At 48.6% G+C, this 12,227-nt stretch overlaps 7 protein-coding genes across 7 annotated transcripts; 2 read left to right on the top strand and 5 right to left on the bottom strand.

Annotated features, from left to right (window-relative positions):
* Positions 1-402: 402 nt before the first annotated feature.
* On the bottom strand, positions 403-1,607 carry A1O9_06341 (uncharacterized protein; the record flags this gene model as incomplete). The annotated part of the gene is made up of 2 exons (XM_013405551.1): positions 403-1,085; positions 1,136-1,607. The coding sequence occupies 2 exons, from the start codon at positions 1,605-1,607 to the stop codon at positions 403-405; spliced, it is 1,155 nt and encodes a 384-aa protein (XP_013261005.1).
* Positions 1,608-2,624: 1,017 nt separating this feature from the next.
* Positions 2,625-4,232, bottom strand: A1O9_06340 (uncharacterized protein; the record flags this gene model as incomplete). The annotated part of the gene is made up of 3 exons (XM_013405550.1): positions 2,625-3,856; positions 3,910-3,958; positions 4,014-4,232. The coding sequence occupies 3 exons, from the start codon at positions 4,230-4,232 to the stop codon at positions 2,625-2,627; spliced, it is 1,500 nt and encodes a 499-aa protein (XP_013261004.1).
* A 783-nt stretch (positions 4,233-5,015) lies between these two features.
* Positions 5,016-5,600, top strand: A1O9_06339 (uncharacterized protein; the record flags this gene model as incomplete). Its single annotated transcript, XM_013405549.1, has 1 exon — positions 5,016-5,600. The coding sequence occupies one exon, from the start codon at positions 5,016-5,018 to the stop codon at positions 5,598-5,600; it is 585 nt and encodes a 194-aa protein (XP_013261003.1).
* Positions 5,601-6,287: 687 nt separating this feature from the next.
* On the top strand, positions 6,288-7,727 carry A1O9_06338 (uncharacterized protein; the record flags this gene model as incomplete). Its single annotated transcript, XM_013405548.1, has 1 exon — positions 6,288-7,727. One exon carries the CDS (start codon positions 6,288-6,290, stop codon positions 7,725-7,727), a length of 1,440 nt encoding a protein of 479 aa, XP_013261002.1.
* A 320-nt stretch (positions 7,728-8,047) lies between these two features.
* Positions 8,048-9,046, bottom strand: A1O9_06337 (NADPH2:quinone reductase; the record flags this gene model as incomplete). Its single annotated transcript, XM_013405547.1, has 1 exon — positions 8,048-9,046. One exon carries the CDS (start codon positions 9,044-9,046, stop codon positions 8,048-8,050), a length of 999 nt encoding a protein of 332 aa, XP_013261001.1.
* Positions 9,047-9,896: 850 nt separating this feature from the next.
* On the bottom strand, positions 9,897-11,419 carry A1O9_06336 (uncharacterized protein; the record flags this gene model as incomplete). Its single annotated transcript, XM_013405546.1, has 4 exons — positions 9,897-10,150; positions 10,211-10,496; positions 10,544-11,084; positions 11,133-11,419. The coding sequence occupies 4 exons, from the start codon at positions 11,417-11,419 to the stop codon at positions 9,897-9,899; spliced, it is 1,368 nt and encodes a 455-aa protein (XP_013261000.1).
* An 88-nt stretch (positions 11,420-11,507) lies between these two features.
* A1O9_06335 (uncharacterized protein) lies at positions 11,508-11,810 on the bottom strand (the record flags this gene model as incomplete). Its single annotated transcript, XM_013405545.1, has 2 exons — positions 11,508-11,682; positions 11,752-11,810. 2 exons carry the CDS (start codon positions 11,808-11,810, stop codon positions 11,508-11,510), a joined length of 234 nt encoding a protein of 77 aa, XP_013260999.1.
* Between the last annotated feature and the right edge of the window lie 417 nt (positions 11,811-12,227).

The raw sequence follows: 12,227 nt of genomic DNA, 5'->3' as shown, positions 1-12,227 counted from the left end.
AGCTGGGACAAAAGTCCTTAGCTCGTTTTGTGCATAAATGCACAGACGCAATTGCTGGAGTCTCGTCGTCGTCATAGCTGAGGTATGGTAGCCGCAGTCCTACGAGACCCCAGCATCGACTCCTAGGTCGGCCCTCCAGGTCCGCATTCACTGTTCCAGGTGCTGAAGGCATAGCCTCGAGTTTTGAAAAGGAGCGGACTCTGAGTATATCTAGGTCGTATTGGCCAAGCATCCCGATACCAAGTGCTGGGAATGTATAATCTGGTTGAGTCAGACTGTTGACGTGGCACTGCTTGAGTAGTTTCGCTGCGTACGCTCTGTATCTTGGGTGGGTTTTCCCGAGCAGATGTCTGAGACAGCTCTGCAAGCTCGGGTGGCAGTCTGTCTGCTCTAACACGAAGTTCAGACATCCGACCAGACGCAACGAACCCTTTGAGCACGGATCGACGTGCAAGAACACCCAGAGGAAACTCCAGAAGCCTTATCGACGAGTTTTGTAATAATTCCTCGAGCTTCTGCTGGGCCCTGTGCTAGCAGGCGTGCCATATGCGGGTGGTCCTCGATTTTATGTTCGACGTAGTTCTTGATATCTGTTCTGGTGAGGACTTTAAGCTTAAGCATTGGGCAGCCGCAAAAGCCATCGGCGAAACCAGGTTCTGGCCTAGTGGACGCGAGAGTTTTCACATTCGGAAGCTTTGACAGCAACTCGATGAACTGAACCGCTGCCTGGTAGCGCCCAGAGTACTCAACCAGTCCATCGACATAAAAACAATATTTGGAAGACTGGAATGCATCGGCAGGGTCACAGAAGAGATCAAATACCTTGGGCATTTGGGCGGGTGATGGGATGGGGTAAGCTGCTGCCTCTGAGCGGTACAAGTGGCGCCACATATCTGGCAAAATTCTTTTGATGAGGGGACGATTGACTTGCAGAATCTGGTACAGTAACGCTGTGCAGAGGCCGCCCTGGGACATTTGCTCGTCGGTACCGAGATGCCAGAAGAAGAAGTTTGGCGCGTGCAGAATGAGATTTCCCGCCCATTCCTGCAGTAGATCATGCGTTCGCCGATGTACATAGATGGCCTCTATGAGGGTTGGTTTTCCAGAACTTGCCTTCCAGAGATCCAATATGGACCCTGGCCTTGACACGGCCATTGTGAGAGACCATCCCAATTGTCATCTCGCGAAGGTGGCTCCAGAATCTGTCCATAGGTTCCATTCTCGGGCGCATTGATGAGTTCTTTTCTCTCGTCCATCGTCCTAAACCACATGAGGTCTACAATCCTCTCCTGGCATCTCTCATTCGGAAACGACTTCGCAAATGTATACATTCTGCTGTTCATGTGTTCTGAGGCCTCGCAAATAGTACCAACATGAAGCGCTCCCAAGCTAGTGAAATTCTCGTGCGTCATCCCCTCGAGAACCCCTTCGGAGCTCGGGAGGAGATCATTGAGCTTTGCAACCAAACTAACCAATTTCTGTACGAATTCCTCGAGTCTAGCTTTGTCCCTAGCCACCCAGCGAGCCTTCTTGGCCGTGGTCAGCCCGACCTGTACACGCTTGGAGCGGATCTGAAGAGTTTGATATTCATCAAGGAAATCACTCATGCGGTGGCTGCTGAGAAGGGAAGACTGCGGCCGAGGAGCGTCATCCTCCGATACCTGCCGCAAACCATACCGCCGGCTGAGGGGAGATGCTTCGCCGAGAAGTGTTGCTATGCTGGCAAGTGCGCGGAAAATTGTTTTCCACAGCGATGAGTCCTTGAGCCGGTCATCATAACCTTCTTGCAGAACGCGCACTCTTTGGCACCACTGTAGGAGAAGAGTCTTCTCAATGTCTAGCTGGGCGTCCAGAAGTACCGCATCATGCCCAAGCTCACGGGCTGCTGAAATATACTCGAACAGTTCGATGCAGTCCTTGACATGGAGACAAGCGCAGTACTTCGTAGTGCGAGACCAGCAATCTCCATAGCGGATATGGCCAGCTGAACTTGTCGGAAACAATTTACAGGACGACCTCACGAGATGAGTTTGCCTTCGAACGAGAAGATGCCTCACATCATAGAAATACTTGGAACGTACTCGTAGTGGCACGTCTCCATATTCCTGCACTGACAACAAAGTGAGCGGCAATGCGTGGGGTGAAGAGATTGCCAAAAAGGTTGCCCTGGTCAGCGGGCAAGGTAATTAAGAAAGTTGCCTGAGACACAGCCTGAGGATCAGCCACAGTCAGAGGCACAGTGAGATTGGTGCATTCTTGGCATTGACTTGACTCTGGCGGCTGGCCTATGTTGAATTTCTCTCGACAATGTAGGTGCATCTCCGGCTGCTACAGGGCACAATAGGCCGTTGGTATCAACATTCGCACGGATCACATACGTTAATCTTCAGAGACCTTTTGTCAAGTAGTGAGCAGAAGAAGGGTTGCGGGCATGAATGAGCGAGGGGTCAAAAGAATTTCCATTTGATGATGTACTCGATATGGACGTAGAGTATTGATTGGCCTTTCCTCGTGCTCTAAATCAGGTCCTTGAAGCCGCACCATCTATCTATAGAGCACTTGGATGAATTCATGTAAAGGACTAGTATACAGTCGTGCTCTCAAGCAACCCATACTCTGTAGGCTCACAGCATGTATTTGTAATCAGGATGTGAATCACCAAGTTTGCTCAGTTGCTGGTCAAAGCTAAGGCCTTCGAGCCCTCTCAATCTCTTCTCTCTGATCGTTGGGTCGGCCTTCTGTTTATTGCCGCGAGCATACAACCACATCGCAAGGCTTGTCGACACAATTCCCACCACGGTTAAACTCAGCATTGCTCTTGCCGCCGGCAGGTAGTACGGGGCATCTTTGGTCGGGTAGATCCAGGTACTGATGATACCACCAACATTATTGACAATGCATGTCATAGCAATGGCAGTTGCTCGACGTGAGTGCCCTGCTGTATTGTTTGGTATCCATGCGACTAGGCAAGGAACATTAGCATAGACGCCTCCAAGTAGAATAAACAGTCCAGTATAGCGGACAGGAACAGATCGGCCGACATAGAATATAATGCTTCCAACAAGGGAGAGGAAATAGGTCACGATCATGGCAAACCCTCTGGCGTTGTATTTATCCGAGAGATAGGCTGTGCACAATGTTGTGACTACAGCCACCGCGAACGGAGGCACACTCATGAGTTGTGTGCGGATCGGGCTGTACCCCATGCCCCGGACGATGGAAGGCGTGAAATAGGCGAGGCCAAAGATGATAACCCCCGAGGCTAAAGATGCGGTCCAGACAAGGACAATTCGAGGATCCACAAATACGGACAGGACCTGTCGGACAGTGATCTTGTCGTGGTCCATGATGCTCGAATCAAGCTTCAGTCTCTCAACACAGCGGGTTGCTTGAGCTGGCGTCAAGAACCTAACGTGTGATGGATCGTTGGGAAGAAGAATGAAGACCAAGACTGCGAAAAGGACGGTGAAGATTCCTTCAAGGCAGAAGATCCATCGCCAGCCTCGAAGGCCGCCAACGCCGTCCATGTTCCCAATCGCAGCCGCCAAGAGGCCGGAAAATGCCCCGCTCAAGGAAGCAGCAGACCAGAACATGGCAATGCGAAGGGACAATTGCTTTCGGCGGTAGAAGTTACTGAGATAGAGTATAATTCCTGGAAAGAGACCGCCTTCGGCGAGACCAAGAAAGAACCGGCAAGCTAGGAGCCCTGGGTACCCCTGTATCAAACATTGGAGAGTAGAGACAACGCCCCAGACGAAGCACAGAGCTGGGATGTAAAAACGTGGACCGATTTTCTTGATGACCAGGTTGGAAGGGATTTCTGCCAGCACATAGGGAATATATGTGACCGTGATAGCTATACATTGTTAGAAATGGTCTCACAGAGGAAGACTCTGGATCGGTACTTACCAATCTGGTATTGGTGGTCGGTCAATCGCAAATCTGTTTGCAGTCCAGCCTGAAAATGAAAATTAGCATCTCATGGCCTATAACCACAGCCTCCAAGTGCGTACCACACGAGCATTCCCAATATTAGCCCTGTCAAGGAACGCTAACAAGTAAACCATTGTGACGAGGGGAACGACGAGACAGTCGAGTTTGAAGTCGAGCTTCTTATCAAAGGAAGCCCATTCTGTATCGGATTGTTCGTCTGGAATATCGGCGTTGTGTTCTGACCCTTCTATCTCAGAGAGATTAACCTTCTCTTCTTTCACGGTGTTGGTGTTGCCCATGATGGGTGCTTTTAGTCGATTCACGGTTAATGTACTGGTTGAAAAGAGCGAGTGCAGACTTTGGCGAATTTGTTCCCTTTATATAAAAACAGCTCGCCACGTTTGGATCTCGGATGATTATTCCTGTAATCCTATTTCTGAAGCGGGATCTCGATCAAGCTGTCAGGGGCCACATCCTACAGAGCGCTATTTCCTGGGGGGGGGGGAGCTAGCTGGTCTAGAATCATCATATCTAAGTGTATTGCGTTCCATTGTCCCCGCCTTTTTCCTGCCAAACATACGCAAAATTCTCGAGCCCGGGACGAGACTCATTTGAACTTGCTCTCAATAAATACGGCAAATCATGTCATTGGTGGAGAATTCTTGAGCAGCAATCTTGGCCTTCCAGCGCTTCCAACCATTCATGGGCCTCCCTCCTACTGGCCAGTTCTTACTCTTTGCTTGTCTAGGACACTCATTTTCGGACGCTGGACCATTGCTCGTCCATGGGGCTAATTAAGGCTAGAATACTGCTTCTGGGTAGTAGGTGGCAAAAGGCCAGGAAACGGCTGGTTCAAGTAGGTAGTGGATGCTTGTAGCACAGCATAATGGTGGCAAGTGGATCCCGGAAGCTCGTCTTAGTATTTAAGCAGTCCTTGTAAGGCCGAGTTGTGTGTACTGAGGTTGCCTTTGTTCTGTCACACCTGCCTGTTTGGCCCCAAACGAAACTGTTCCATTTGTACTTCGCTATTCCCAATTAATCTATGTTCTTGCAAATTCCGAACCTCTGAATTTAGAGTAACTATGGCGGTATCAAGTACTACTCCGAGTGAAGCTTCACTCTCTGATTTCGGAGGACCACGACGCCTGATCACTTCGCATAACGATGCTGGAAATGCAGTGGTCGTCTCTGCCGATGACTTGCAATGGCAGTCAATGCGAGAAGGCGCCATCTGCATGAGCCTCATATACACGACATCTGAGCCCACGCCAAACTTGAATCAAGATCTCGATATTAAGAAACACGAGGAGAAGGTGACAGGGGGTCGAATTGGTCTCGTCTCACCTGGAGGTAGCGTTTGCCGAATGTGCGACTTTTCACCAAGTAATGACCCACAAATGCATCGGACGAAGAGCTTAGACTATGGGGTTGTCATAGAGGGGGAGATGGAGCTTATTCTTGATTCTGGCGAGGTGCACCTCATGAAAAAAGGCGATGTCGCTATACAGCGAGGAACAATGCACGCATGGAGGAATCCTAGCTCGACTCAATGGACCAGGATGTTGTTTGTATTGTTAGATTGTCAAGCCTTGGACGTCGGAGGACAAAAGCTTGGAGAGTCTTTGGCACCTGGACAGCACGAAATGGTTGCGAGTTCAATCGACTGAGCCGGTGAATCCCCAGGATATATGTAGCCCATAGACAAAGAAATGGCTCATTAACTTGTGGGTTGATTCTCTTTACTCTGCTCTTCGATTATTCCAAGCAAGTCTCTCGACAATCAGAGAAGAGGAGCAGGACACGCTCATTCGGCTGAGACCACGACACATAATCGTTTCGATAGAGTTGTCGTTTCTGTATGGTGAAGTCCTCCAGCCCAGTTTTCGTGATGGTGTGCCAGTGGCGTCTTTTGACGTGGAGCAGATGGGATATCACCACTCCCACTAGGTCTCGCCAATGGGTCTCTTCTCCAAGAATTTGTTCCTCAAGTTTGCCGTTACCACAGCTCCTTGAAGATTATGCGGTTGTGGAGAAGCTTGTGACTAGGATCCAGAGGCACAAGACCCCGCAAAAAAATGAGGGCCCAGTTGAAAAACCCTGATATTGTTGTCGTACGGAAAATACTCTCCATTTTCCGGACTCCAAGCAAGGCTCTTTAGCGGGACGTGCAGGTGATGGCCTTGGCTGTTGGCAAGACAACTTCACGCCGGCTCATGTCCAATACCATGAGACTTTTTACATCCCAGGTTAGAAGGATACGATTCAATAAGAAGCACTAGAATCGAATCGAATCGAATGATAGTTTGAGCCTGGCACATATTGTACAATCCTTTACACCATCGATATTGAGCGAAATGGCAGGCAATAGTCACCTAATCCAAAATGCCACCGTTGTGTCTGTCGATGACAAAGTCGGCGTCCGCTATGGATGTGACATCCTCGTTGAGGACGGTGTCATCACGGCAATAGATAGTGATCTCAAACCGCCATCAGGAGTCCCAATCATCGATGCGAGCGAGTGCATTGTTTCTCCCGGGTTCGTTGATACGCATCGCCATACGTGGGAGTCGCAGCTCAAGAACGTTACGTCAGATTCTCAACTGTGCGACTATGTTCTTTGGATACGCAATGTTTATGGTTCTTGCTACACCTCAAAGGACGTTTATTTAGGAAACCTAGCTGGCGCATTGGAATCCATTGACTCTGGAATCACCTGTCTGGTTGACCATTCCCACATCATGAACACCCCGGCACATGCTGATGCAGCTGTCGAAGGACTTCAAGCGGCAAAAATACGCGGCGTCTTTTGTTACGGTTTGTATAAGAATAAAATGTGGCCTGGTGTACCTCCCGATGCAGTACAAGAGGAGACAGAACCAGATTGGCGACTGGCAGATGCGCAGCGCATCCGGCAAAAGTACTTTTCTACTGCAAATGTCCCTTCCGACTTACTACGTTTCGGCTTCGCTCCGGCTGAGATTGAACGGTCGACTGTGAAGGAGGCAATCGACCAAGTTGAGTTCGGGCGCGAGATCGGTGCAGCCATCATTACGGGCCATATATCTATGGGTGAAAAGTTGGATCGTGGCATGCACTTCATTCGACACCTCCAGCAGAACAGTCTACTTGGCCCAGATCTTCTCTTTAGTCACTGCGGTGCATTATGTGAGGACGAACTACAGGCTATGCACGAGCATAATGTTGGCATCTCTTGCACTCCGGATACTGAACTGCAGATGGCTATGGGTCCCTTGATCGCATTTCGTGGTGCCGAGCATGGGTGCAAAATGAGCTTGGGGATTGACGTTGCATGTAACAATGCTGTTGACATGTTTCAGCAGATGCGCTTACTGCTACAAAACCAGCGAAACATTGACAACTTGGCGATGCAAGGGCCTCCTAATACGATCTCGCGGAAATGCGAGGAGGTGTTGAGGTTTGCAACTCTCGGCGGTGCTGAATGTATGGGTTTGAAGGACGTGGTTGGGAGCATTTCGGTTGGAAAGAAGGCAGATCTTCTCCTGACCAAATGCACATCACCAAGATTGACACCAATCCATGATCCGGTGGCAGCATTGGTTCTCTACGCAAACGCTTCAGACATCGACACAGTTTTGATCGATGGGGTCATTGTGAAGCAGGGCGGCAAACTCGTCGTTGCCGACTGGTCAACTGTGAGGAAGGAGGTGTTGCAATCGTCGAACAACATCAAGGAACGAGGGGCAGTGGCGCCGGTGTCCAAGATCAACGAAACTATTCTAAGCCTCAGTCAGCTTCAAAAGAAGCATGGTTGATCCTCCTGCCATTATAGGACATAGGGGAAAATGAACATGACAATACTACAATCTCTGGTTCCTAGTCATCCCTCTCGTATTGGATGTGTAACCATTAACCACAAAGGCAGGTTGATATGTACAATAATTTGGATCTCAATGATGCCATGATGCCCATGTTGAATATGGTTAGCTTGAAACCACGACAAGAAAGGACTACTTTGGTCTTTGATATGTCTGCTACCACTTGGGATGTCAAAAAAGTCTCACTGCACGAATGCTACGCTCTCCTTTCCATTTAGTTTACGACTGAGTACTTCTTTAGATCGCATCTCAGACATCTAGGATATCGTGCAGATGATTTTCCCTTTGGTCGTGTTGGATGCCAACAATTCTTGAGCCTTTTGAACGTCCTCCCAGTGAAATATCTTCTCGACAATAACCTTGAATGAGCCGTCGATAAATCTGGGCATGGCCATGGCTACGAGACGGTCTCGTAGCTTTCCCTGGTAGTCTTCGTTGCGGGCTCTCAAGGTAGTGCCTTCATATCTAACTCGCTTTTTCAAGATTCGTCCAAGATCAACTGGTTCTTGGACCACTCCTCCTCCCATTGTTCCTAGGCTAATGACACATCCATCCACAGCCACAGCGTCGATATTCTGATTAAAGTGAGCCGCACCGACAAAATCGAGGATGATATCCACCCCTTGGCCTTGAGTGTACGCTAGGACCGAGTCTGCCCATCTGCCTAATTTGTAATTAAACCCCTCGGTCGCACCAATTGACTTGCAGAAATCGATCTTCTCCTGGGTACTGGTTGTGACATATACTTCTCTTGCACCTGCAGCCATCGCCAGCTGAATACCGGCGAGAGAAACACTACTGGCCCCTGCGTGCCAGAGGACACTTTGACCAGTTCGGTAGCCTCCGACCACAAATAGTGCTTTGATAGCAGTGAGCCATGTTTCTGGAATGCCAGCAGCTTCCTCCCAACTAAGCTCATCCGGCTTGCGGATCAACATTCGTATACTTACGGCGACATATTCTGCGTAAGCGCCGCTATATGCTAGTCCGAAGACTTTGTCCCCGATTTCGAATTCAGATTCGGCCGATTCATCCCCAAATGACTCAATCGTACCTGAGAATTCCACTCCGAGGATCGGTCCGGCTTGAGGTGGCATTGGGTACCTTCCTTCCCGTTGCACAAGATCCATCCGATTGAGACCAAAAGCTTTGATCTTGACGAGTGCTTCCCCGACTCCAGGAATTGGTCGCGGGATGTTGGTAAAGAAAAGGGCTGATATTGGGCCTTTGCCACCTTTGATATCTACCGCCTGCATTGTGCGCAGTCTGATGCGGTTGGAGGAGGTAGTTGGTAACCTTCAAGGACTGGTTTGCTTATGTAGTATTGGCTTACCTATGGTTGACACCGTCTTGGCTATACATGTTTCCGGCTCTCCAGGGCATGAAATCGCTTCCACACTCGGTCATCGGGGTGCGAGATCTCCTAGGGTCGTTTTGATTTTTGAGACAGTCATTCAGACTACTGGAACAAAGAATCTGACAAACATCAATCATGAATAAGCATGAGCTTAGGCTATGACAGAAAAAGCCTTGACAATCTTCTAATAAGAAGAGCAGGCAAAGGTCAATCGAACGTGTTGCGCATTTAGAGTCGGGATCCGCATAGCTGATTACAATTCTCCGGTATCTGAACAAGGAAAATTGGAAAACGGAGGTTGGGCTACATTGGTGGATCAGACAACCTCACATTTGGCGCCTGTGGAGCCTAGTAAGCTTGTGGATACTACTATACACTCGTACACCACAGCCGTAGTCGCGTGGATTGCGATATTGTTTCCTGCCCGATTTTCAGTAGGCGCGTGATAATATATCTGATATTCAACAACTACCACGGTGACCAGATCGCGGGATGATGAGAGACTTTTCCGCTGCCATAGCGTCGTTGTAAAGAGGTTCTATAGTACACAAATCCATTTTGATCTCAGGAACCCAATAAATAGCCCCAAAAGCGCTTGTCCACTTGCATCTCTTGCGACTAAATATGGTTGATCTACATTTTCCTCCTCAGAGTCCCGGTTAATTGATTTTGGTCTCTCTGCCAGGCTTAGATGACGCACGAGGATGTCACCCATGTATCGGATTCGACTATCATGGCTTACACAATGGCTAAGTTCTGGTCAGAAATGGAGCACCAAGATCAAATGACGTATCATCCAAATTTAAATTTTGAGTGTGGAATGTTGGGTTCATCAGCGGTGGATCTTCGAAGAAGGTCAAATCTTCCGAAGCGAACATTTCGGATGATATCAATAACGGCTGAAACAAGTCGGAGGTTTCCTGACCACTGATGTCAGACACTCCAGGAATATTGGGAGCCCATGAATTATACAATGGGTTGTAGTGGTTGAGGGAGGGTTGGCCTGTACACCATGTTAGGGTTTGGCCGGTTAAGTGGGCATACGGAGTTCCCGAAGTCTCACCTTGATTTTGTTCGGCAAATGATCCATAGCTGAGTACCTCAGATGGAAACTGTTGCTCTGGAGACTCATTACTATCACATGGTCCAATGTCCGCAACTTCATCGCCTTCTACCGTATACCCATCATCCTTCCAGAGAATGGTATTGAGGCTCAAGATTGAGGCTCTTGCTCTTGATGCATTCATGCGAAATCCGGTAAGTTTTCCAGGATCAAGGCCTTTTGGCTCGTCTTCCAGGTTGAGATCATTCTGGAGATGTGTCTTTGTGAGGTAGCTTGCATATCTCTCCTGTGTATCATTAGCTTGCATAGATGTTTGGAAGGATTCAGACCTACGACTAAAGTCATAAACCTCCAGTATTCGCTCAAGCCTCTGATAACGCGAAGATTGATGGCAGTGTTTCTTTTCGCTCTTTCCTTGACAGTCGGGTTCAGGCATTTGATAAAAGGCACTTGAATGGCAAAACTGCAATAAGCAGCAAAACCGATGTAACTGGAAATTCCTGCCATATCAGTTGAATATTCAAGATACATTCCGAGAAGTTCTGAGAGCAGGCACGCGTTATGGTACGCGACCTGGGCTGAGAAGTGTTGAGCCATTTCCGAGGTCAAATTGGATGGTCCCCAGGAAAACAGCGGTACAATTGAAGAATGTAAGGCGCATAGAGACTGCAGGTAAATGGTATTGATCATGACAATTTTCATGAGATCCACACGATCAAATGTTGCCAAGTTCGTAGGTGCTGTAGGTGTGAGGCGAAAACTATCAGGAACTCCTCTCCACCACTTCTTTACAGCCGTGTCATGCTCATATATCGCGGCTTGTCTGTTCTCCTGGCTCAATGTGGATGACTTGATCAAAGTATTTACGGAAGACCTAGGCAGTGTTAAGGTGGGTATTCGTCCACTGATGATTCTCACTTACCAGATTGTCATTCCCTTGATCAACTCGCTGTATATTCCACCATTGGTGCTATCCGAATCAAGATATACGGGTTGATCTTCGGATTTCCCACAATCAAAATGGCTGTCGCACCAGGGAAGTGGCAGGGCCGCAATTTTGTCCGGCGGATTGATCGCAAACATCGACTCTGAGCTGTGACAGTTGATAAGATGGCAAGCCCAGAAACGGCGACGAGAGAGTTCTGCCTCTAAAGGATTGCCCTTCGCTTTGTTGTGGCTACCAAGATTTAGGATGTGTGCAATCTGCATCGCATTTCCTGCATTTACAACTCGACCGTCAGCCAGGCAACAATATAATTGAAATTCACATTATGTGTGACAGTGAGTGATATGGGTTTTAACCTTTGTATATATAAGACCTTCTCCAGAAACCTTGCGTGTACCAGAAGAGACTAAGGGTCGCGAATGTAACCAGGTTTTCCTCGTGTGGCGTTTCAGCAGCGAGTAATGCGAGCTTACCCGCATGATCAGCCCAGGCATGAGTGAACCCATGCTCTTTGAGCAGCATTTGGCTGTTCGAAGACTTGTGAAAGCTTCTCGAGTCAATGCAAGTTAGTGTGTAGAGAAGCTGGGGGACTTACACTGAGCCGAATGCACAGATGCTCAACAATAAGGACGGTTTTAACGTCCCTGCTGCCATCATTTGGAGGAATTGACCTTTGTGGAGGAAGAGTTGAGCATTGTATACGTGTGAAAAGTATATTTCGACCAAGGTAGATACTAGAGACTGAGGTATACCCAGGTAGCTTTCTGACAATGCACTGGGGCTAATTTGCGGCAGCAATGGATGTAAATTCACGGACCCAGAGTATGGCACATCTTCTGCACTTGAGCCTCGTTGTCCTTGTGGCTTTGAGCGATGGGAATTTGCAGTGGCTACACCCTCTTGATATGTGCATGGATTGTTCAAACGTACGCAACGCTGACACTTCGGCACGTCTCCAGAACAACGTATCTGGATATTGTACCATCAGTGGATAGCATCAAGTCCGAGATGGAAAGTACTTCACCTTCAGCCGCTTACACTGCTGACAGGCAGTGCGCGGCCGACCTGCGC

This window comes from Exophiala aquamarina, assembly GCF_000709125.1.
Source record: "Exophiala aquamarina CBS 119918 chromosome Unknown aczIA-supercont1.4, whole genome shotgun sequence".
NCBI lineage: Eukaryota > Fungi > Ascomycota > Eurotiomycetes > Chaetothyriales > Herpotrichiellaceae > Exophiala > Exophiala aquamarina.
This window is presented reverse-complemented; position numbering and strand designations above follow the sequence as displayed.